The 22,627-nt window shown below is 60.4% G+C and overlaps 1 protein-coding gene across 8 annotated transcripts; it reads left to right on the forward strand.

Moving 5' to 3' along the window:
• The first annotated feature begins 16,272 nt into the window (after positions 1 to 16,272).
• Positions 16,273 to 21,630, forward strand: LOC143383762 (uncharacterized). Of its 8 annotated transcripts, XM_077105800.1 has the most exons (7): positions 16,273 to 16,474; positions 16,794 to 16,943; positions 17,598 to 18,110; positions 18,445 to 18,597; positions 19,002 to 19,243; positions 19,360 to 19,439; positions 19,684 to 21,630. In XM_077105800.1, the coding sequence occupies exons 1-5, from the start codon at positions 16,341 to 16,343 to the stop codon at positions 19,063 to 19,065; spliced, it is 1,014 nt and encodes a 337-aa protein (XP_076961915.1). In that variant the 5' UTR covers positions 16,273 to 16,340; the 3' UTR covers positions 19,066 to 19,243; positions 19,360 to 19,439; positions 19,684 to 21,630. The 8 variants fall into 8 exon arrangements, 5 of the variants coding, with proteins under 5 accessions (XP_076961915.1, XP_076961914.1, XP_076961916.1 ...); XM_077105799.1 differs by having other exon boundaries at positions 19,002 to 19,439; XM_077105801.1 differs by lacking the exon at positions 19,360 to 19,439.
• Positions 21,631 to 22,627: the final 997 nt, after the last annotated feature.

The following is a 22,627-nucleotide window of genomic DNA, read 5'->3' on the forward strand; positions in this document are numbered from 1 at the left end:
ATTCTCATCCGGCACGGGGCGTGGAGCCAGGAGTCCCTGGCAGAGGACAGACAGCAAGCGGCGAGGCTGGGCTGGAGGTGGCCCCTGGCTGCTCCTTCTGCCCAGCGGGGCCTGGGCGCGTTTTTGGCACCGAGAGCAGGAAGTGTGGAAGCGCAGGGCACCACGTCCTTTCACGCCTCATTTCACCCCGGTGACATGCTTTGAGATCAATAGATCATTGTCCTCACCGCACAGAAGGCGATGGCCCGTGGGGAAGGCTTCTGGATATTGATGGGCTGGGCCTCAGACCAAGGACCCCTGGCCCCTGGCACCGGTCAGCAAGCATATGGCCGTGGCACTGGCCATGCAGGTGAATCTGGCACTGGGGGGAGAGCCTCTGCCAGCTGCAGGCCCCTCCAGCCACACTGCAGTAGTCCCTGCCACCATCTGCAAGTAGAACCTCCCCTTACCCTTCCACAGCGGAGGAAGTGAGCCTGGGAGAGCCCGCTGCCCAGCGCAGAGAGCCAGAGCGCCCGGTTACACAGTCTGTGTCCCCTGCACCCACTGACCCTCGTGCCATCGTGGCTCTGGGACACCTGTGTGGATGTCTGGCCTCAGCTCAAGTCCTTGGGAGGGCTGCTGCCCTGACATCTCCTCGCCCACTGCCCCGAATGGCTCTGTGTGCCCTGCACACCTTCAGCTCTCTGCCCCCTGCCCACGTGCTTTCCTGTAGGGTGGCATTCCCCAGGGCTCCTGCGGGGGCCACTGGGACCGTCACCGGCTGTAAAACCCCATAAAGTCACAGAGGTGTGTCCCCGCAGAAGGCCAGCCCAGTGCACACAAACACGGGGCCCGGTGAATTCTACGCTCTTCAAGTGCAGGCCAGTGGGACCGTCACCCGCTGTAAAACACCATAAAGTCACAGAGGTGTGTCCCCGCAGAAGGCCAGCCCAGTGCACAAACACGGGGCCTGGTGAATTCTACGCTCTTCAAGTGCAGGCCGGTGGGGTGCTGTCACCTGGATTTCCTGCTCGAGATGCTGTGAACAGCCTCATTTGGAGCTTATTAAACAATTGCCAATCCCACTCTGCAACGCTTCCCCCAAGCATTAGAAGGATCAGGGTGTTCTGTTAACTTCTGCACCACTCCTCTCCTGATTTTAACTTGTCATGTATAACTATGCTTTTACCCCAATGCTTGCAAAGTGGAGTTTTTCCAAAATGTCGTTAATTTTTCCTTATCCCAGGGCAATTGTCCCAGGATAGGGAAGCCTTGACCTGGAAGAGAATTTAGTGGTCATCAGGGTCAACTCTTTAGTTAGCAAATGAAATAGCAAATTTAAAAAGAGAAGGGACTGTCAGGGCCATCCAGCTAGCCCACTCCTTGGCCTGTTCTGGGAACTGGCCACTGGTGCAGAAAGTCATTGATGTGATCCTCAACGTTTCAGTTTGGGATCAAGTGTGTGTTTGACAAAGATACTCTGTGCTGCGGTTCTGGTAACATCTTGCACCTGCTAGGAGAGGCTCTCAGAGGGCAGGGCAGGGGTGCTTGCTGTTGGTGACCAGTACATGGAAGGTAAACAGCACATATTTGTTAATGAGTGATCCATGAGACCTGAATTGAAATGCAGTATCTTACATTCTCATCAATTCTGATAATCCACTTAGGGCAGATACAGAATTATCCTGATAAGTTGCTTCAGGGTTTTAGTGAGAAAAGTTCTTGGCTGCAATCAACAGTAACATAAACATATAGGGTTTATTTTTCCTCATAGGACAAGAAATCCAGAGACACGTTGCTCCTCCAGCAAACTGTGCGAGAGTCTCTTGACTGTACCTTATAGGAGCAATATGGTGGCTACAGCTTCAGACATCACGCTGTGCATTCAGTGTAGGAATAGGGGAGGATGGAATAATACTAGTGGTTGCTCCTCTTACTAGGAAAGGCAAATGCTTTCCTTCCTCCTGAGCCCTCTACAGATTCCCACTGTGATCTAATTTCCAACACTACATTAGTGGCCATCCACGGCTGCAAGGAAGAGGAAAGAGAGTGGGCCGGAGCTGATGGTCTGTGGGATCCTAGAGCTCTGTGCCTCGGCCATCATCCCAGGGAACCTGCCCCACTCTCCACTGGCCCCAAGAGGAGGAGGAGACGTGCAGAGCAGAGCCATCCCAGCAGAGCCCAGCCTGACCTGCAGCCCCCTGCGCAGGCGTGAGGCTCAGAGTCTTCAGTCCAGTGCTTTGCAGCATGGGTGACTGACAGAGCAGGGTCATGCTCACCTGGGTCAGCTGCAGAGTGCTCATAAGGCTGACCGGGGTGTGGCCAAGAGCTGCTGGACATCGTGCCCCTGCACAGAGCTCAGGCCTCCAGGCAGAGCAGGCAGTGTGTGCACCAAGGTCACCTGAGACGCCATGGTTTGCTGTGCTTGCTTCTCAAGGGAACCCCGGAGCCCCAGCAGTTTGGTGGGCATCTAGGACTTAGTGGGACTTAGTCCCTGTCACAGCCCTTATCGCGGAGGATGCTTCTGGCCACACGCCAGGTAGTCCAACTCCAAGGCTCAGACAAGTCGACAAGGAACCCGTTCCCAGGAGGTCCTGAGTCGGAACTCATCCAGGACGCCGCCGCGGAGCCCGCTCTGCCCGTCCTGCTGTGCTGCCTCCTCGGGTGCCACCTCAGCCCCGCTGGCCTCCTCATACTCTCAAGTGACCAGGGTCTTCCAGGTCTCACCCAGCATCCAGCAGCAGCAGAAAGCCTGTCTCTCTTGGGCATCAATTTTGAGAGGCAACTCTCCCCGAGCCTCCTCTTCAGAAGCCCTCATGTGTCACTGGCTGGATTATGTCACCTGGGTATGCTTAAGCCCACCGCGGACTAGAGGAGCAGGGCTGTTGGACCACCCCTGACCCCTCAGGCTACCCGAGCCAGCCTCTCCTGGAGGCTGTGGCTGTGCAAGGGGCTGGCTGCCAACAGGCCAAGGTCCTGCCCACAAGCGGGGGCACTGTGGCATGAGGGAAGCACAGTGTCAGGTTTCTGACCCCAAATCCCTGTCCTCTGGGTCTCTCCACAGCAGACGGGGCAGGGCTGACACCACAGGTGTCACACAGGAGTGCTGCTCCATGGGCCACTTGCCATGCAGGTGCTGAGGGCTCCCGATCACTTCTCCCAGGCAGGGCCAACAGTGGCCCAGGGCCTCCAGCTTGTTCCAGCACCGTGGTCTGCCCGCCACGCCCAGCAAATGAAAGGTGGCCAGTGGATGGTGGGTCGGGCAGCCTCTCCTGGCGCCTCTCCCCTTCATCCGCGGTGTGAGGCTGAGGGATTGAGGAGCCAGCATGGCCCAGCATCATCGGAGGAAGTTTGGGGCAGGCTGCAAACTGACCACAGCTGGTCCAGGATGAGGACACCCAAGGACCAGGCGCGTCGCCAGGGGCAGCACTGTCCTCTCACCATGGCCTTGGCACCGCCCGGCCTGGCCCCGAGGAGGGTGTGCCAGAACACGCTGTCCCTCTCCAGCAGGGGCTTGAGGCCGTGAGTAAGGGGCAGCGAGGAAAGCCCAGGAACCTGGAGACTTGTGTCCGCATCCCCCGTCTGTGAGACTGGGTGCCACTGGTGCTCTCCTGCCTGGCTCGCCCTGTTCTGTGGAAGGGGACCACACGGCTGGGCACCTCGAGGACCAGGAGGTACACGGAGCACCTGACACGCAGCTGGCTCCAGAGAGGGGGACTCCACTGTCATTACCCCTGGACTTGGGCCAGGACAACGGGACCAAGTCCAGGCTCCTTAGTGAAGCGCTTGGGTTTGGCCATCTCTGCCCACTTCTCAGGCACTGGAGTGTGGCCTGCGTCGGCCTGGAGTGGTGACCTGGCTCTCCCACAGCCTGGCACCTGCGTGTCCTCTGCAGCGCGACTTTGTGATCCCCATGGGAGTGGCTCTGAAGTCCTCTGAGTGCTCCCGCTTGTCCAGGACTGGAAATGAAAGTCTGAGGGACTCGCGTGTCCCCCGGCTGGGTGTACGAGTCCTTACTGTCACCATAACAAATGCGTAAGCCTTCGTTGTTTAAACAACACAAACTGTCTACCTCTTGGAAGTCAAGGGTCCTGAGCGATTTCCATGAGCTGAAAACCAAGGTGTGGGCAGGGCAGTTCTCCCTGGAGCTCCGGAGGGGAGGACAGCTGGGTCCTGTGTTTCCTTCATCTGGACTCCGCCTGCATTTCTGGCTCCTGGCAACTGGTTCCAGTGTGTTTTCTGGTTCCTGCCCAGACTGTCATGTTCAGAGACCCAGAGTCCACCCAGTGTCCAATGCACATGCTCAGCCCTGCCTCCATTGGACTGTGTCCCTCTTTTAAGGACTCCTTTGCTTTGATCGGGCAGGCCTGGACAGCTAGGACAGTCCCCTCACCTGAAGATCCTTAATTTTATTACACCTGCCATGTCCCCTTTACCAAGTGAGGGTCATGTCCACAGATTCTGGGAAGTAGGATGGGGACATCTCCGGGAACACCTTCCACCTGCAACAGTGGGCTCAGAGCAAGCCTGCCTGGAAGTGACCAAACCTGCATTAGATGCCCCCTGCTCTCCACACTCCAGGGTGGCACCAGGCCGGGGGCAGCTGATGGGCTGAGGACTGTGCTGCCCAGGGAGAAGGAGCTAGATTATTTCTTTTCCTTTTATTCTGCTTTGTTATATTGACAGAGAATGCATTTCGATTCATGTTGCACAATTTTTCATATCTCTGGTTATATTGTGTATGTGTGTATGTGTGTGTGTGTGTGTGTGTGTGTGTGTGTGGTGCTGGGGATTGAACCCATGGCCTCGTGCCTGTGAGGCAAGCACTCTACCAACTGGGCTGTGTCTACTGCTAGATTATTACTTAAGACTAAGAATGAGATTGGGCTTCACTCACACTGCCTCTGGGTGGACACTGGCTCTCTCTACATGACAGTCCAGGCAGGAACCAGAAAACACAGTGGCTGACTTGGCAGAGAGGACTTAACACGGGGCACTAGCTGGTGCCCAGGGACTGAAAGGGCAGCAGGGAGCCCTGTTGCCCCAGGCTTGGCCATGCTGTGGATGGCCACTGCTCACCAGTCACCCAGCAAGCCTGTGGGAAGAGAAGGAGTTTCACACTTGAGTCCTGTCAGCCGGCTGCTGGCCCTTGGAATATGGCGGCTTGCAGATGTTAAGCACTTAGCAAAGTGGGTCTGCTTTGCTGATTCTGAGTTGGACGCATGCCTTACACAGACTCCTGCTGAGAAACAGTGCAAAGTCCAAAACACCACACCCAAGTGAGGCCAGGAAAATGGCAGAACCAACCATCTTCTTCCTGAGCCGTGCCCCTCATGAGACCCTTCCTGAAAACAGAGACTGCCATTCAGTGGACCAGCAAAGAGGTCAGCACCCGCACCCGCACCCAAGGAGCCTTCCAAACCCAGGTGGAGGGTGCAGCGTTGTCCACCCTAATCCTCACCCCACGTTCCTATTCGGTCTTCAGATGTGAGCCGGTAAGGATGGAAACCATCACAATTCGCACTAAGAAGAGTGGTTCTGTCTTTTACTCAGCATTTTAAAAATCCCTGCGTTGATAACATGGTACCAGCATAAAAACAGACACACAGGCCACTGGTGCAGAACAGGAGGCCCAGGGACAAGCCCACACACCTCAGTCATCTGACCCCTGACAAGGAGCCACACACTGACCTGGAGAAAAGGCAGCCTTTTGAACACATGGGACAACTGGTTGTCCACAGGCAGATGAGGGAGCCTGGACCCTCACCTCTCACCCTTCACGAAAATCAACTCAAATAGATGAGAAACTGGGCAACTCCTAGAAGAAAACGTAGGGTCACCACTCCACTTTTAGACACAGGCAGTGTCTGGAATATATAAAGAACTCAGAAAACTTCACACCAAAAAATCAGATAACCCCAATTAATATATGGGCAAACAAATTAAAAGACTTCTCAAAAGGAGAAGGAAATGCAAATCAAAACCACACTGAGATTTCATCTTACTCCAGTCAGAAGGCTGCACCAAGAACACAAGTAACACTAAAAGCTGCGGGGCGGTGTCGGGGGAGCACTGGACACGGTGGGTGGACTGTCAATGAGCACATGGACATCAGTGTGGAGGCTCCACCCCAGGACCCCGGGGACACACGCCTCAGTGTTTCGCTGAAGGATCAAGGACATCCTACGTGGGACAGGCAGCCGTGCCCACCTGGGTCCCAGCAGCACAGAGGGCAATAGCCGAGCTGCGGCACCAACAGAGGTGTCCTCACTGGATGAGTGAACAGAGAAAACGGGGTGCATACACAGTGGCGTGTTCTCAGCCATAAAGAGAATGAAATCGTGGCATTTGCAGGGAAATGGATGGAACTGGCGACTGTCGGGTTTACAAAGTTGGCCAGACTCAGAAGGTCGGGGACACGGGACCTCTCCTATATGCGGAACCTGGAGAGGAAAAGGGGCAGGAAAGTGGGGGTGGGTCTCCTGGAACCAAAGGAGATCAGGGAGGAGAGGGCCTGGGGGAGGGCCTGAGGGAGGGGGCTGCGGGGGAGGGACGCTGCCACCTCATGCCGTCACGCTGGGCGCAGGTACAGTCACGCAGCACCGAGTCCCACCTGTGCGCACCACTGTGATGCACCAAGTTAAAAAATGGGAAGAATTCCCGCTTTGATAGGGGCTTCCTGATGTGCCTAGAATATGAGAACCATGATGTGTCCGCAGGTTGCACTGCAGGGCTGGGCTGGGGCTCAGGGCAGAGCGCTCGACTTGCACGTGCAAGGCACTGGGTTCAGTCCTCAGTACCACATAAAAACACGAATAAAATAAAGATATTATGTTCATCTGCAACTAAAAAGTAAAAATAAGTGCACATACTTCACATGTAGTCCTCGGGGAGTTTCTGAGGGTCCATGATCCAAACGCTCTGGAGAGGCAGCCTGAGGATCCGCGGCTACTAGGTGGGGGGAAGCCAGCGTCTGATGGCAACGCAGACATGCTGGGCACGCGGGCAAACCCATCCCACGTGGAAGGCACCCTAAGCAGAAAGTGCATTTAATGAGCACCACTGTCCACCAGAGAGTGTGGACAGGCTGTCAGCCTCCAGGTGACAGAGCTGAGGCAGGCTGGGTTCACTGCTGCTGCCCGGGGACAAAAGACAGCCTGGCCCAGGGAAAGGTCAATTCAGAATAGAATGGGGTGGCCCAGGGAAGGAGCCACTGCACATGCTGGGTGCAGTGCACATGCTGGGTGCTCAGTGTTTCCTGCCATCGAGGAGTGCAGGAAGGGACCGCCACGGTGCAGAGATGGGGGACCGCCTCTGTAACAGGAGGGGGCTGCCCGGCAGGTGCACTAGAATCAGAAGGGTTCTGTCCTCCCCAGAGCACGGGTCCAGCACGGTTGAGTTGGCAAAGGAGCTTCCAGCAACCAGGCCGTGGGCGCAGCCAGGCCTCCCAACCCCGTGGGGAGTGTTGGTCCCCAGGACTGGACAGCCCCAGGCAGGGGCTCTTCTGAGCGTCTCGTGAGCGATTCGCAGGGACTCCCTGAATTTCCATACGTTCCACCCATAAATGCCAGGGACCATGTCTTTACAGGGAAGGCTGTACTTTTATCAGATCCTGAAGGGTTCCGAGGCTTGGGAGTTTACAGGAGCCACGGTGTGACCCAAGCTGGGACAGGGTTGTTGCCTGGGCTGAGACACCTGGATTCCGAGCCTCAGCCTCCCTGATCTGTACCTTGGGGACAGTCCTGCCGATGCACAGGTGGGGAGTGCAGTGCCCAGCCCTTGAGGAGCCTGCTGGGGTAGCTGTGCCCAGGACCAGTGACTCTTCCCAGGCCCGGGCTTCCCTGAGCTCCTGCTTCAGTGTCCCAGCAGCCTCTTGGTTTATTTGGGGTGGTTTCTTGGGGTCTCCTGGAGAAAGAGGGTCAGCTCTGCCCCAGGAGGTGGCCCTGCCCTCCCTGTGTGTGGGGGGCTCCCAGCTCCCGTGGCTTCCCAGCCCCAAGGCAAGGCACCCAGGCCCGCGCAGCACCAGGTGCCTGGCCTTGGTGCTCCTCCCCGGCCTCCGGGGGCCGGGCACCACCCTGGCACACCTGGGGGCAGGGCCAGTGGCCCAGCACTCCCCACTGGCCTTCCCAGTCCCGTCATGGTGCTCAGGTCACGAGACACGGTGCTTCTTCGGGACTCCCCGGAGGTCCTGCCTCCAGCCCTAGGTCTCTGGGGTGGGGTGAGGGCTGGGGCAGGCACTGTGGTCAACAGGACCAAGGGCAGCACCTCCCTTGGATGTTCTCTTGCTCCTTTGAGTTAAACTCACCTGTGGTCTTAAAAATCAGCCCCTTGGGTGTCGTCTGTCACGGAACGGCTGGGACCTCTGTTCTGGGGTCAGAATGAAGGGTTTGATCCGAGCTCCACCAGAGATAGCTATGTGGCCCTGGGAAAATTGGTCCATCTCTCTGAGCCTCAGACTTCTAATCTGCAAATAGCGATCCCCAGTGTTCCTGTCCCAGTGGGCTTTTGGGAGGCTCAAAGTGTGAAGTGCTGATGTGGGAAGATGCGTGGCAGCTCCTGTTTATTAGTCGTCCAGGTACAATCTCAGGAAATCAGAAACAGAACAACACCAATAAGAAAACCCGAGGTGCTCAGAACCCCAGGACCTGTGCCCACACTTGCTGGCCTTCCCGGGGTTCCTGGCTGTCCCTCCCTGGGCCCGAGCACCTGTCCTGGGCCCCTTCTGGGTAGAGTGGCGCCCTTTCTCTTAGCCCACTTCCCTCCAGCTGAAACCTACGTTCAGAATGTCCCCTCTGACCCCATACTTGGCCACGGTGTATGATTTTCCAGCGTTTCTGAAACAGGAACGTGTTTTAGAACCAATGTCAAAAGAGGCATCTCATCTCCTTCCCCTGAACCAGGGCCGCGCGGTCCAAGGTACCAGCCTAGGGGACGAGGGGTAGGTCCCAGGAGATGTCTGCAGAGGCCACCTGGGCTCCCCAGTGCCACCGTCACCCTGAACGACCTGGAGCTGGGACTCTTCGGCTCCTCCCAGTCCTTCACTACTGCCCGCTGCCCGCTTGGCCTGGCAGGAAGCACCGTCCCTGGGATCCTGGACTCAGTCGCAGGAGGGACGAGGGGCCTTTGGTCAAGACCACGGCCAGCCTCCCTCCTTCTGGTTTCAGGCCAGGCTGACCTGAGGTCCAGGGAGGGGTGGGGAGGGGAGGGCGGCCCCGCGGGCATCATGATGTCCAGCACCGAGGCCTGCTGAGCAGGGCTGCAGAGTGGAAGCGTTAGCCGGCTGTCCCCTCCGTCTCGGAGCAGAAGGCACCAGGAGAGGCCCTCCTAGCGCCAGGGACAGATTTCCCACAAATCACGCGCTCTGCTGGCGCCCCCAGCAGCTCTGACATTGTGGCCACACCCCCAGCTCCTCCTCCAGCGGCTCAGTGTGACCCTGAGCACCGCCTCCCAGGCTGGGTCCCTGCCCGGGGCTGGTGCTGGCTCAGGTGCTGGCTCAGGTGGGGAACCCTTCCGCGGCAGGCTGGACAGCTAGCGACACTGGCTGCTTTGGAACGCCGCGGTGAAGCGGCAGCAGACAGGGGTGGGGCGTCACAGCGCAGGCCTCAGCCACCGCGCAGCTAGGGCTTTGGAGTGGCCAACAAGAGCAAAGGCTCTGGTGACCATGACGGGGCAGAGGCAGGGCTGACTGAACAGATCTGAGGGCTCACAGAATAGAAAGGTGACCGCCAGACCACGGGAGGACTGCAGGGGACAGGGGTGAGACAAGAACTCACGGCAGCCTTGGGGGGGTGTTTCTGCTGGGACCAGTGTCTCCCCCTCACGGAGGCACTCAGACCTCTGGTTGTGGGGTGCTCTGGACAGGCTCAGGCCACCAGGGTCCTCCGTGCAAAGGGACCAGGTCCTCACACCTGGAGCGTCTCACTCTCCTTTCCAGATCCTGGCCCTGGGGCCATGCGCTGCTGACTTTGGTTACACAGGGCTCTGGGCAGCCTGCGCCCCAGGCACAGGGAGGGGTGCTCAGCAGAGTGGGGAGTGTGAGTCACCGTGTCTCCCAGCCAGGCCAGGGAGAGGCTGGCAGGCAGTCGGGCGGCAGCCATCCACCAGCGTCGGAACCTCGGCCCACCAGAGGCCAAGTGGCTCCCTGCCCCTCGGCCCCAGGAATCCAGCCCCACACAGCCCCGGGCTGTGGGCTCCGCCTGGAGGAACGCCCTTCTCTGGGCTCCTCCAGGCTCCAGCTGGGCCTGAAAGAATTCAGATTCTGCAGTCAGAAGCCACACGTCCGCGTCCTGACTTCCTGGAGGACCCGGAAAGCCATGGCTTCCTCCTTTGTTCTCGGGGATGGAGCCTCCCTCGCAGGGTTATTGAAATGGTGCCCGCCCAGCGTGTCAGAGCCTGGCATGACACCGTGCCCAGCCACGCAGCTGTGCTGTGTCCTGGACCCAGCCAGGAACGGTTCAGTCCTGAGGGCTGGTCCCCTCCCCCTGCCCTTCCCTGGATCTCGGCCCTTTCCCCAGATGCTGCAAAATGGATGCTGCCCTCCTGGTGGGAAGGAAGTGTTTTGGCTACTTAAAATCAAACCAAGCAAAAAGCTGACCTTGACCTTGCCTTCCAGGGGCGGGCAGAGCTCACACAGGGTGCTGCTGGCCCAGGCGCTCTCGCCAGTCAGGGGCAGAGGAGGACGGTGGCTTCCATGCATCAGTTAGTGCTGCAAACAGAGTGTCCAGTCCAGTCCTGGCTCAGTCGAGCATTGAGGAGCTCAGGACGACAAAAATTCAGCCCTGATCACTGTGTGTGTGTGTGTGTGTGGGTGTGTGTGTGTGTGTGTTGCTGGGGAAAAGTGACATTATGTGACTTCCAAGATGGATCTTCAGGGACAGCACAGCTGCTACCTGGTGTGCCGTGTGGGCCTGCTGGCCCTGGGGAGCCAGCAGCCACGCTGTGAGGAAGCCCAGCCAACCTCTGCGGAGAACCTGCAAGAACAGGCCTGCATCGCGAGGCACCGAGCGTCAGTCAGCTGCCAGAGGAGAGAGACCCTGAGCCTTCCGATGACCCCAGCCTCTGGCATGGCCTCGCCCAGGTGTGGCCCCAGACAAGGCAGAGCAGAAAGGTCATCTGGGTGCACCTTGTGCTGACCGCGGAGCCCCCCAGCAGGGCTGCCATTTTCTTCTGAGGCTCCCGCTGGGGTGACTGGTCATGCAGCCACATCCCTGCACCACAGGGTGGCAGAGGAAGTGCCCCTCCCCTCCCAACCTCCACCCCTCAGTCCTTACAAAGCATTCAGTCTCGGTGACAGTCACAGCCCTAAACCACTCACCATGCTGGGAAGAGCTCTGGCTGGCTGGGGAGCTGGGAGACAGCGGGGGACAGAGAGTCCACCTCGTCAGGCCCAGTGGGAGATGTGGGGAGTCACCAGGGAAAGGTGGGCCTGGGGGAAGGACATGTCCAGGCCCACTTGGTGCAGACGGGCAGACCTGGGGCTTCCTGAGAGCTGCCCTCAGGAAGCCTGCATTGGTGGGCACGGGTGATGAGGGGTTGGGAGGGAGCCCAGGGACAGGTGTGGGTAGGAGTGGAGACAGCGGGAGAAGACGTGGGCACTGATGCTTGCATGCCCCGGTGCTCTGGAGGGCCCGCCCCACTCAGCTGCATCAGTTCTCAACAGGCACTTCATTTAGTGGGACTGTGCCCCTTGGAGGGCAGGGACTGGGCCTCCAGGGCCACAGGAGTACATGATGGTACACATTCATGAGGGTGGCATTCTCACTGCTGGAACAAAGGCCAAACCAACAGTGGCTTAAACGATACAGAATTTTGTTCCTTTCTTGTGAAACACCCTCGATTAAGCAATTCAGGCTAACAGGCTACTCTGGGTGCTCTTTTATTTTTATCTTGTTGGTCTGCCAACTTCAATATGTGGTTTCCATCATGAGATCTAAGCTGGCTGCTCCAGCTCCTGCCAGCACGTCTGCATTCCAGCCAGGTAGAGGGAATATAAGGACAAGGCCAGGAAGTTTCACTCAGCTTTCTGCTTATCACATGGCCATGTCTAGCTGCAAGGGAAGCAGGGAAATGTAGTTCTCGGCCAGTGGTCATGCACTCCAAGGGTTCTAAAGCTGAAGAAAGACGGAGTAGTGGGCTGGGGATGTGGCTCAGTGGTAGGGCACCTGCCTGGCAGGGGCAGGGCCTGGCATTCTATTCCCAGGGCCACCAACCAAAAATAAAAGGAAGAAAGAAGGGGAGGTGGGAACCGAAGGACAGGGGCAGACGTGGCCTGAGACACTTGAGCTGAGGCTGGAGGGACCACGACGAGAGAGGCAGCGCGGTGCCGTGGCGGAGTATTGGCCCCACAGTCACATTTCCGGGAGGTGTGACCTTGGCTGTCCCTTGGGTAGCTGGAACTCCTCACCACTGAGCACACTTGTGTTTCTGGGCTGGCACTGTAGCTCTCCAGAGCTGGATGGTTGAAGTGACGACGTTTTAGTTGATGTTGTGCGGAAGCCTCTTGCAGCTAAACGGCGCCCGGAGTTCAGTGAGAGACAAGTGGGAAGGACAGCGCCCTTACAGAGTGAGTGAGCTCGGTGCAGCAGAGGACATGTGTGCTCGCCCTGTGCACCCGAGCAGGGCCAGGACTGCGGGACAGCCCCACGAAGCCACCGCTGCAGTCACCAGTGTGCCCGTGGGGAGGGGCCTGTGGAGCTGGTGCTAAAAGAACGCGCCCGGGTGCCGTCCAACCCCTCCCCGCCGTGGGCAAGGCGCAGAAGCAGCTGGCCTTCCCCGTCACACGCTGCTCAAGCTCCCAACCCCAGCTCGGCCTTTCTGGGGACAGTGGGGGTGCCCAGAGGGAGAACAGCTCACTCATCTGCTCTGTGGCACACACCTCTGTGAGCTTCCTGTGGCCGCCCCAGATGCGGCAGATGCGGCGGCCACAGGCTCGGACCTGAAGACAAGAAGAGCGTGTCCCCCTCCCCCACGCTGAGGCCAGAGGACTGCTGTGACCCTGTGGCAGGGCCACGTGCCCTCCAAGGGCTCCAGAGAAGAGTCCCGCTCTGCCCCTTTGCTCCCGGGGCTCCGGCAGTCCTTGGCGCCCCGTGGCTCGCGGCCTCAGTCTTCTGACGGTCCTCCCTGCCTGCCTCTGGTGCCCTCTCTGCTGTGAAGCGTCCCTCCCACTGTGTCCCAGTCCACCCCCTCCACGCCCCACTCCCTGGCAGGGGCACGTCCGGGGCCCTGGGTGCATGTGGCTCTTCGGGGACAGAACTTGGCTCTGAGCACCTCCGGCTGCAGGGTCCCCATCCTGCTCAGATGGAGTCTGACCCTCACCTCCCACTCCTGCCTTGTCCTCCTCCTGCCCGCTCTGCAAGGACCTCTACTCCAGCCACTGTGAACAGAGCCCCCTGGGATGGGAGGGCGGTGCCTGACTGGAAGAGCCTGGGGAGGAGACGGGAGATCAGCCCGGGAGCAATGATTAACAGAAGTGTCACGGGGCAGGATCTCCCTCGAACGCATCGAGATCGGCGCCCAGAGCCTCCGGGGGCTGTTCACGGGTCACTTTTTCCTTCCACTAAAACCACAAGGAGGAAATGTCCCCGGGCACGTTGGCCGGTTGAGGCTTGAAGACTGCGGGCACAGAGTCAGGCCGCCCGCACGCCTCGCTCTTTTGAGGGGGAAGCAATGAACACGGCAGGTCTGTTGTTGCCGAGAGTCCAGACCCGTGGACAGAGGGACGGAGGGGGCCTCGTGGCCCCAGGCCAGGCTCTTGGCAGCCTCTGACCCAGCGGCCCCAGGGCGGGAGGCTGCATGGGGTTGTTTAAAAGGTGCCTGTGCTGGTTTTCTGAGACCCAGGGGAAACGTTAGCTGAGGTCCCGTCCGATCATTCTAAGGCTGGAAGGACCTGAGCTCATCGGGCCAACAGGGTTTTCTACAGCGTTTGTGATGCTCCTTTTATTAATCTGAAATCAATTTCACAGAAAGCATAACCCTGCACACATGATAATAATAATAATAATGATAATAATCATGAATTAATAATGATATGATGCCCTCCTGTGAATAGAAAGTGACCAGAAGAGTCGGCCACAGCAAACAGCCAGATGCCAGGAGGGAGGCAAGGAGCTGACCACTTCAGATGCCAGTGGCATGGCGGGTTGCCGTGCCGAGGGAGGCTCCCGGGAAGGCTGTCGCCACCACGTCCCCCAGGGGCTTGGCGACCCCGCAGCCTTGCAGCTGCCCCTCATTTTCCACGATGCAGAACGGGGCAGTGGCCTCCCGGATGGGAAACCGTCTTCTTCATGCGGTGGCTGCTTTCCCGGAATAGCCAAAGTGTAACTATGCAAAGAGCAAACAAAGAAATGGGGTTCGCTCCAGACCACAGTCCTCAGGGGATGTTTGTTGGCGTCAAGTTCTGGGACATCAGGAAGCCGGAAGTCCTGGGCTCTGGGGGCTGTCAGCTCACGGAACCCCTGCGAGTCTCCAGAGCGCCCCCTGGGGGCAGCTGTGCCCCTGTTGGGACCAGCGACCTGCCCTTGGGTGGTTTAGGGCTCAGAGAGGGTGCCGTGCAGTGCTATCACCAGCTGCATGGCAGAACCTGGTGACCTGGCCTGGCGGGGACTTGAAGGCACAGGAGGCAGCCACTTTAGCACAGCTTGTTCCCTCCCTGACTCAGTTCCTGCGTCCTGCTGAGCAGGCTACCTCTAGACAAGAGAAGCTTCTAGGCTAGTGGCCTGTGGACGAGCAGGGGAAGAGGAAGAAATGGACCCCATTGCAGGTTGCGACAGAAATGTTCAGAAATGTCTTGAGCATCCGGTGGGCCCGGGCCAAGTCCCAGCTGCCCAGGCTGTGTGCCCCTGGGCAAGTTACTCACCTTCTCTCCGAGCCTCAGGTCTCTTCTCTGTAAGGGGGGGTCTAATATATCCCCCCAACTCACAGGGTGGGAGTCCTCAATGCGAAAGACGCACATAAAACACTCCTTGGCACAATCCCGGCCGTGGACATTCCCGCGCAGAGAGCGCGAGAGGCTCACATAGACGCCCCAGTCTGGAGGGAGGCGCTCGGCCAGGGAAACGCTTTCCCACCTCCTCCTGTGGGTGGGTGGCCTTTGCAACTTGGTGGCTTCAAGTCCACTGCAGTTGTGCAGCCATCACCTCTGTCCAGCTCCAGAACATTCCCAAGAACCTGCCCTTCCCCTCCCCCGCCAGCCCCGGGCAGCCCCAGCCACTGTTCTGTCCCTGAGACCTGCCTCCCCTGGGCCTGTCCTGTGAGTGGAATCCCACAGCATGGTGTTCCGAGTCCAGCTTCTTCCACCGGGCCCTGTCCCCGAGGTCATGGTCCATAGCAGGATCAGCACACGCTCTCTCCATGACTGCATCGTCCTGCCGGGCTCGCGCGGACTAAGGCCTCCTCAGTGGGTGGACAGGTCCGTCCTCCACTTCAACGGAAGTATGAGGGTTCACACTGGGAGGCAGCGAGCCTCCCGTGGAGCTGCTGTGGTGACCAGGAGGTCCCCCAAGCTCATGGGAGACAATGCAGGAGCCTCCCAGGGGCCGCCATGGGACGGTGGGGGCTGTGGCCTAACCTGCAGGCCGATCCTTCTGATGGTTAATAACCTGAAGGACTCCTGTCCTGGGCCGTGACTGAGGCCGGGGGGTCTGGCTGGCGAAGGCCGTGTGCCCTTGGGGACAGTGGTGTGCCCTTGGGGACCGTGTTTGGTCCCTGGCACTTCTCTGGCTCTCTCTCTGTTTCCTGGCTGCCACCAGCTGAGCAGCCGTCCTCTGGTCAGGAGCGGAGCCCTCCCTGCCTCCACACGAGCCAGAGCAAGGGAGCTGACCAGCCATGGACCGGACCTCGGAAACCGTGAGCCCTGAAGAGACCTTTTTGGTCACAGCAATGAGAAGCTGAGTAACACCGGGGCTCATCCCGACCTGCACCCAGGAAGCCCGGGTGACCTGTCCAGCACACCACAGGGCAGTGTGTGCTGTCAGCGGGCCTGAGTGGCCACAGGCCAGAGAGATGGGGAGAGGGTCATGTAGGATGGTCCAGGAGATCAGCCCAAGGTGCTGCCACCAGCCGCAGCTCAGTCCTGGGTGACAAGGCTGCCACCCACATGGATTCAGAAGCAGTATGCCCTCCCCATCCCGGCCTCTCCTGAGGCCCCAGCCAATAGACCCTGGGATCTGCTGGGAGGGGGGACGTCCTTCCCAGTGGAAGCCACACCCTGGACGATGCCCTCTTCCTGGGTGTTCTCGGTCTCTGTCTCTCTCCCACACACCCCAGCGCTGTCACGCCACTGGGTGGAGCCAAGCCCAAGGGCAGAGTCTGGGTTCCCGGTGGCAGCGTTGCTCTGGGAACCACGTGGGGCCGCCTGCTTCTGGATGCCTCGGGAGATCGCGGACACTTTAATCCAATCTCCTGTTCGTCACAGCCCCGCTGACCCTGGGCAACGCCCGCGTGGGCAGGGTGGCCAGGGAGGCTTGAGCTTCCAGAGAGGGCAGAGGACAGCTCAGAGGTGAGCCAGGAAAAGGCTCCAGGTCAGCGGGCGGCAGGGGATGGGCAAAGCAAGAGAACATGAAAGTCTAAGGATCCTGGGACGACTAAAGAGGCTGGGCGGGGCTTAAGGTCTCCCAGGCGGAAACACCAGGGCCAGGAGCCTCGCAGAGCCCACAGCACGACGCAGACCCTCCCAGGAAAGGACGGGGCGAGCGGGGGCATCCCCACCTCGTTCCACGAGGCCAGGGGCCTCTGAGGTCCAAACCCGACGGTGCCAGGCCAGCGTGCCCTCCAGGCCAGGCGCAGAGCCCCAGTGACACGCGCTGCGCCTGTCCCAGGAAGGCAAGGGCATCTGACCTCAGGGACGGTCCTGCGGCTCGCGGTGTTGGCAGCTGTGAAGGAGAAGGCCTGGTGCCCACGGGGGCCGTCCTTACGGAGCAGAGAGAAGTGGCTGGGACCCGCTTTCTCCTAGAGAAGAGCCTGGCGAGGTAGGAACAAAGTCAGGCCTCCTCTGGGCGTGAGGCACCCCGGCCCCAGACCTCCTTAGCCTGCAGCCTCTCTGCAAACAGAAGGGAAGGAGAGTGACCGTCTGGCCCAACACTGCCCAGAGAGCTTCCTGCAGAGCCTTGGGGCTGGGGAGACAGCCCTGCATTATTCCCAGAGCAGCCGTCCACCCCGAAGCCCTGAATCTTCAGAAAAAAAGCATTAAAGTGTCTCACAGGGTCTTGTCCCTAAGAGCCAGGGGACGGACTGTAGGAGTTCGACTTAGACCAGAGCAAAGCCACCTCAGAGTGGCCGCAGCACAGCCGTGCCCAAGGCCAGCGTTGGCTCCAGAGTGTGGGGCATCTGAGCCTCATCGTGGTGCAGCGGTCCCACCTGGTAGGGAGCCACCTCTGCCTGGTGTCCCCTGCAAGCCTCGGCTTCACGCTCCTGGTGGGCCTCCCCCGGTGCCTCTCCTGAGTCCCTTCTAAGCAACCTAGTGTGCCACCAGTCGGCTGGACATCAGGGGCCACCCGCCTGGCCCCGGTGACAGCAGGTCAGCGATTCCGTGCACTGTGGCTGCTCCTCAGTCTCGTCCCCCAGGAGGAAGCTTCTAGAGGTGGCTCCCCCCTCAGACCTACAGCCCGCCCCTCTCCTTCCAGACACGCCCGCTGCCTGCAGCCCCTGAGCCCATGGGCATCAACAAACGCACAAACAGAAGCCAGTCGGAAACTCAGCAGGGCTTGCGGGGTCGGCTCGGCTCTGCCTTGCTCCTTGGGTCAGGATGAGTCGGCGGCTGGGAGCCAGGTGGGCCTGAGGGTCCTCTCCCTCCCAGGTCTGGGGACACCTCAGCTGCGGCCGATGGCTGAGACGACCCTTTCAACGTCCGCCTGGCGCTGGCTCCAGGTGGTCGGCTTGCTGGTTTTGGTGCAGGAGGATGAGCCCAGAGTCACCAAGCCACGTCCCCAGCCCTGTTTATTTCTCACTGTGGGACAGGGTCTCTCTAAGTTGCTCAGGCTGGCCGTGAGGCTGCCTCCTCCTGCCTCAGCCTCCCCTGTTTCTGGGACTAGAGTTGTGGCCGCTGTGTCCAGCTCTCACGGGGTCATGTTGGCCACTGTCACAACTCTCCCAGATTCAAGGGAAGGAAACAAGACCCATGATGGACGGGAGGAGAGGTGAGACCCCGTTGTGAGATCACAGGGGGGACTGTCAGGTGTGGGTCTGCGATGTCCCCAGAGCTGCTGTGCCAGGCCTTCGGTGGGGAGGTAGGGTGGGGACCAGGACTGGACGGCCCGGGTGATGGTCCTGCGAAGGGGCCCTGAGGGCTGGCTGGGTGCTCTTTTTCCCGCCCCCTCCTCTCTGCTGCCCATCGCCAGGAGCCCACAGCTTGGCTCCACCACCCACGCCTGCCATGATGTCCCTCGTCTTTGCAGGCCCGGGAACATCAGAGCCAGGTGACCCTGGACCAAGGGCTCCGAGTCTTCACAAAATACTCGCTTCCTCCTTCAGGAGGCACCCGGGGTCTCACCACCGTGAGGGAACCGCTCCCACAGACGCGGCCTCAGCCTCCCGCACCCGGCCTCCCCCGGTTCAGCAGCAGCCTCGTCCTCCACTGCAGGAAAGCCCGGGCCCCGGCCAGGCCGGCCACGGAGCACCAGCCTGGTGATGGGGCCTGGGAGGGACAGGGCCACCCAGTCCAGCAGGGGCTCTGCCTCACGAGGCCGGCGCACCGTGGCAGTTCTGGGGCTCCTTCCTGGCTGGCACTCTGTCCCCCTTTGGGTCCTGATGTGGTGCCATCTGCACTGTCCCCCCCCCCCAAGGTCACTCACTAAAGGCCTGGTCCCCAGGCAGCAGTGCCGAGAGGTGAGGCCTGGGCAGTGCCTGGGCCACAGGGCTCTGACCACATCAGCAGGTGGCTGAGTGGACGCTGCGGGGTGTGGCTGTAGGGAGCAGGCCACTGGGTGTGCTCTTGGTCCAGGTCTTGTCCCTGCCCTTCCTCCTCTCTCTCCTCTTCCAGCCACCGCGGCCTTCTTCGGCCACACCCTTGACGCCCTGTCTCCCCTCAGGTCTAAAGCAAGGGCCTCGCTGACCTGGGCTGGACCTCTGGAGCCACGAGCAGAATTAACCTGACCTCCCCCAAGTCGTTTATGCAGGTGTCGGTCACAGCAACGAAAAGGGACCAACAGGTTCTATCCTGGCCGAGAGGAAGGGAGAGAGGGAGACGAGACAGCGCGAGCTGAGGTGCTTCCTCTTGTAGGGACTGTCACAGGGCCACCTCAAAATCCAGTCAAAACGAGGGTGTTTCCAGGTGAGCCACCTGGGGGCCTATGGCGCAGCCCGCGGCGGCAGGGGTCAGTGGTGGGTAGCCGAGGAGAGCTGGGAACAGGGACGGACACGCAGTGTGAGTGCGGCCACCACCAGCAGCGGCAGACGCGGTGTGCCCCTCTGCGGAGGCTCACGACGCCCGGAGGTGGCAGGGGACTCCAAGCACAACGGGAGGCCGGGTCAGTTTCTTCCGCACTTGGCCTTCCCACGCACCGTCCTGTTGCCCCTGGGGCCCATGAGCCCTGCTGCCCGCCTGGGTGTCCTCCTGCCTTAGCTGGGCCTGTCCCTGCGCCCACCCAGGCCTGCCGGGGCAGCCTCACGGTGGGGAGCCTGGAGTGCTCTGGGAAATGTCCCTGGAATCTGGGAAACTTCTCATCAGCTCAGGGTCAGGCTAACCACAGACCCTGGCCTGGTCGTCCCCAGGGGCTGGCGAGCACCTCCTCAGACTGGACCCCGTCCTCTCTGCCGGAGATGCAGAAACGTCAAGCGTGTGAGATGAGGGTCGCCCAGGCCACCTCTGCTGCCTCTCTGTTGCATCTGATGACCTTGACATTTGACCTTCGCCCCTGAGGCTGGGCCTGCTCCACTGTCACACAGCCACTCTCACCCACCAAAGTTCTCAAGGCCAAAGGGTCCGCAGCCTGCCTTCCTTCCACAGTGAGGAACAGGCGGGTCTCATCTCCCTGGAGCCATTTCTCTGTCCCTCCCCCTCGGCCAGCAGGCGGGCTCTGGCCTCCAGCTGCTCTCTCAGCTCCAGCCTCCCCTCCTCAGGGAGCACGGGGCCCCTGCCGCCCTTTGCCCAAGAACCATTTCCCAACAGCCTGAGCACTGATCCGGAACCAGAGGCTCCCAGGAGGCCAGGGACATCTGGCTGCACCGTGTTGGCCTTCGCGGGTGCTTGGACGCAGCCCCAGGGCCAGGCAGCGCTCTGATCTGCCGGCCAGGCTCCCCCAGAGCCAGATCCAGCAGTTTCAGGACTCAAATCACTGAAGACCAGGATCTGGGCTGCCGCGTGGCTCAAGCCACGAGCGTGAGCCAGGGGCGTTTGTGGGGAGCAGAGCGGGCTGCCAAGGGTTCCCCACTTAGAACACTTGTTCCTGAGCCCCTCAGCGGGCAGGAGATGGCATCTGGGGAGGTCCAGTGACCTGCGCATCAGGGAGCCGCAGAGTGGGTTTGGCCAGGGCCTGCTGCCCGCGCTCCTGGGTGCCCGGCTCACTCCCGCTGCCCGTCCCCTCCCTCTCCATCCTGGCTCCTGTCTTCCATTCACGAATTCATATTTGAAATTCAAAACCTGCAGATGGGGAGCAAAGGCAGAGGACAGTGCAGACAGCTGCCCAGGCTGGGCTCTCTCACTGCAGGGACTGGGCCCTCCTTTCCAGAGGCGAAGCCAGCCGGGCTGGGAGCGAGCCCGGTCCTGGAGTGTGTGCAAGACCCTGGTCTCTTCTGACCAGCCTCTCCTAGACCCCAGGCAGCGGCCCAGGCCCTGGCCTGCCCTCGCTCCTGCCTCCGACAGTCTTTGGAGACTGTGCGCTCCTCCGAAGAACTGCTGCTTTGCCTGAGCCTAGAGCTGCACTGTCCCCTCCTCTTGACCAGAGCCGTTGGCTCTCAGCCTCCAGTGCACACGGGTGGACACGCTGCCCTGTGCCTTTGCCCAGCTTGTCAGTTCCCTGGGCATGCAGAATCCCCAGAGGGAGGACAGCTGCTCCCAGGCCAGAGGTGTCATCTGACTGCGGCCAGGGGACAGTGCCTGCCGGGGCCCCCAGGGCTCATTCCCGGGGGGAGACATTGAGTCCACTTGGCTCCCAGTTGGCTTCAGAACCCGGCTCTCTCAGCCCCTGGCCCTGGGACTTGAGCCCTTCTCTAGAGACACTGTTAGAAAAAGAAAGAAAATCCAGACAACCCTTCACACATGGCAGGGAGGGGCAGAGGGAGCCAGAGACCAGGAGCCGGCTCCTCCGCCGCCGTCTGCCAGAGCCCCCGCGCGCCGAGTGCTGCCTCCCTGGCAAGACCAGAAGCAGCAGCGGTTGGCATGAGCCCTGGCCTGCTCAGTCCCCAGGACACCAGGAGGGGTTGTGTCCCCTCCACTCTCCCACCCCAGCCAGGGAGCCACTCTCGTCATTGTCCCTGAGATCCACAGACGAGATGGGACGTCACAGGTACTTTGTCCAGAGCAGAACCTGCCTCCCAGGCAAGGCCACTGTGCCCAGTCGGCCGGGCCAGAGCCCAGCCAGACTCGGGAGCTGGGGCCTGACCAGCTGTCACTTCCGAGCCTGGCCATGGCGACCGACCGCGAACCGCCCTGCCGAGCCCACCCCACTCACATGGTTTGACTGATCTAAAATTTATTTATAGACCTGAACTGCACCGAGACTCTGTGCTGTTGCTGTGGCAACGGGGTATGCGCAGGCTCCCAGCTCTCCGGGGCCAGCGGAGGCCGTGAGGGGCAGCTCCCAGCAGGAGCCCTGGGTCACTCTGGCCGTCAGAGGCCTGGGGATAACAGGCTGGTGCTGCCCGTGGGAGCCTGGGGTGTGAGGTGTGCCTGACCGCAGGGAACTGCCGTGTGCGTCACACCCAGGGTGTCCCAACCGGAGGTCACAGCTGGGCTTCCCTGCCCCCACGGCCCTTGGCTTTGGGCTAAGGCCCCCCCATGTCTCCACTCATGAGGGTGGCCAAGAGCCAGGGCAGGCCGCTAGTGCTGGCCGTGGTAGGCGCAGACACACCAGAGCCTTGGGACAGAGAAATGGGGAAAGGGATCCAGGAGCCTGGGAGGAGCCAGGCAGCATCAGCCGCGCGGTTCAGATCGATTCTGCTCCAATTGGCTCACGGGGAGAGCGGCTCCCTAGCTGGGGGTTGAGGGACGGTGCATCTGTAGATTGTCATCTCCAAACGCCCCCATGCTCAGAGACCCAGCCCAGAGCCAGGACCCTCAGGTCCCTGCTGCGTGGCCCCTCCAGGCATCCGCAGTGCCACTGTCTACATTAAGGCCAGCAGAAGGGCCCCTCTGGCCCCAGCCACTAAGGCGGAGTCTCACATGGTGAGAGGGTCATGGGTGCTGTTTCTTTTGGCCAGAGGGACACCTCAGGCCCACCCCATGTGTGACAAGACTCACATGCCTGTGGCCATGCCTGTTTCTGCTCCTGCTGTGTGACCCTGGGCAAGCCCCCCACCTTCTCTGTGCGGCAGAGCAGTGGAGATTGCGATGGCTCCTTAGCTTCTGCATGGGGCTGTTTCTCTGGGTTCAAAGGACACGCTCAGCCCTGGGTCTTGGAATCATGGGAACTTGCCCAGCTGTAGCTGTAAGAGCTGACCCTGGCTGAGAGCTTGCACCTGTCCACTGTAGCACAAGCACCGTCTGGAAGGCGCTGTC

Source organism: Callospermophilus lateralis, chromosome 18, assembly GCF_048772815.1.
Source record: "Callospermophilus lateralis isolate mCalLat2 chromosome 18, mCalLat2.hap1, whole genome shotgun sequence".
Classification (NCBI taxonomy): Eukaryota; Metazoa; Chordata; class Mammalia; order Rodentia; family Sciuridae; genus Callospermophilus; species Callospermophilus lateralis.

Bases quoted from the DNA above. Each gene is read 5' to 3' on its own strand.
- LOC143383762 (XM_077105799.1), top strand. From the start codon at position 16,341: ATGCCTCGGGAGATCGCGGACACTTTAATCCAATCTCCTGTTCGTCAC. The intron at 16,475-16,793 runs GTGAGCCAGGAA...CGCCTGTCCCAG, and splicing joins GGGCAGAGGACAGCTCAGAG to GAAGGCAAGGGCATCTGACC. The intron at 18,598-19,001 runs GTGATGGGGCCT...GTCTCCCCTCAG, and splicing joins GGCCACGGAGCACCAGCCTG to GTCTAAAGCAAGGGCCTCGC.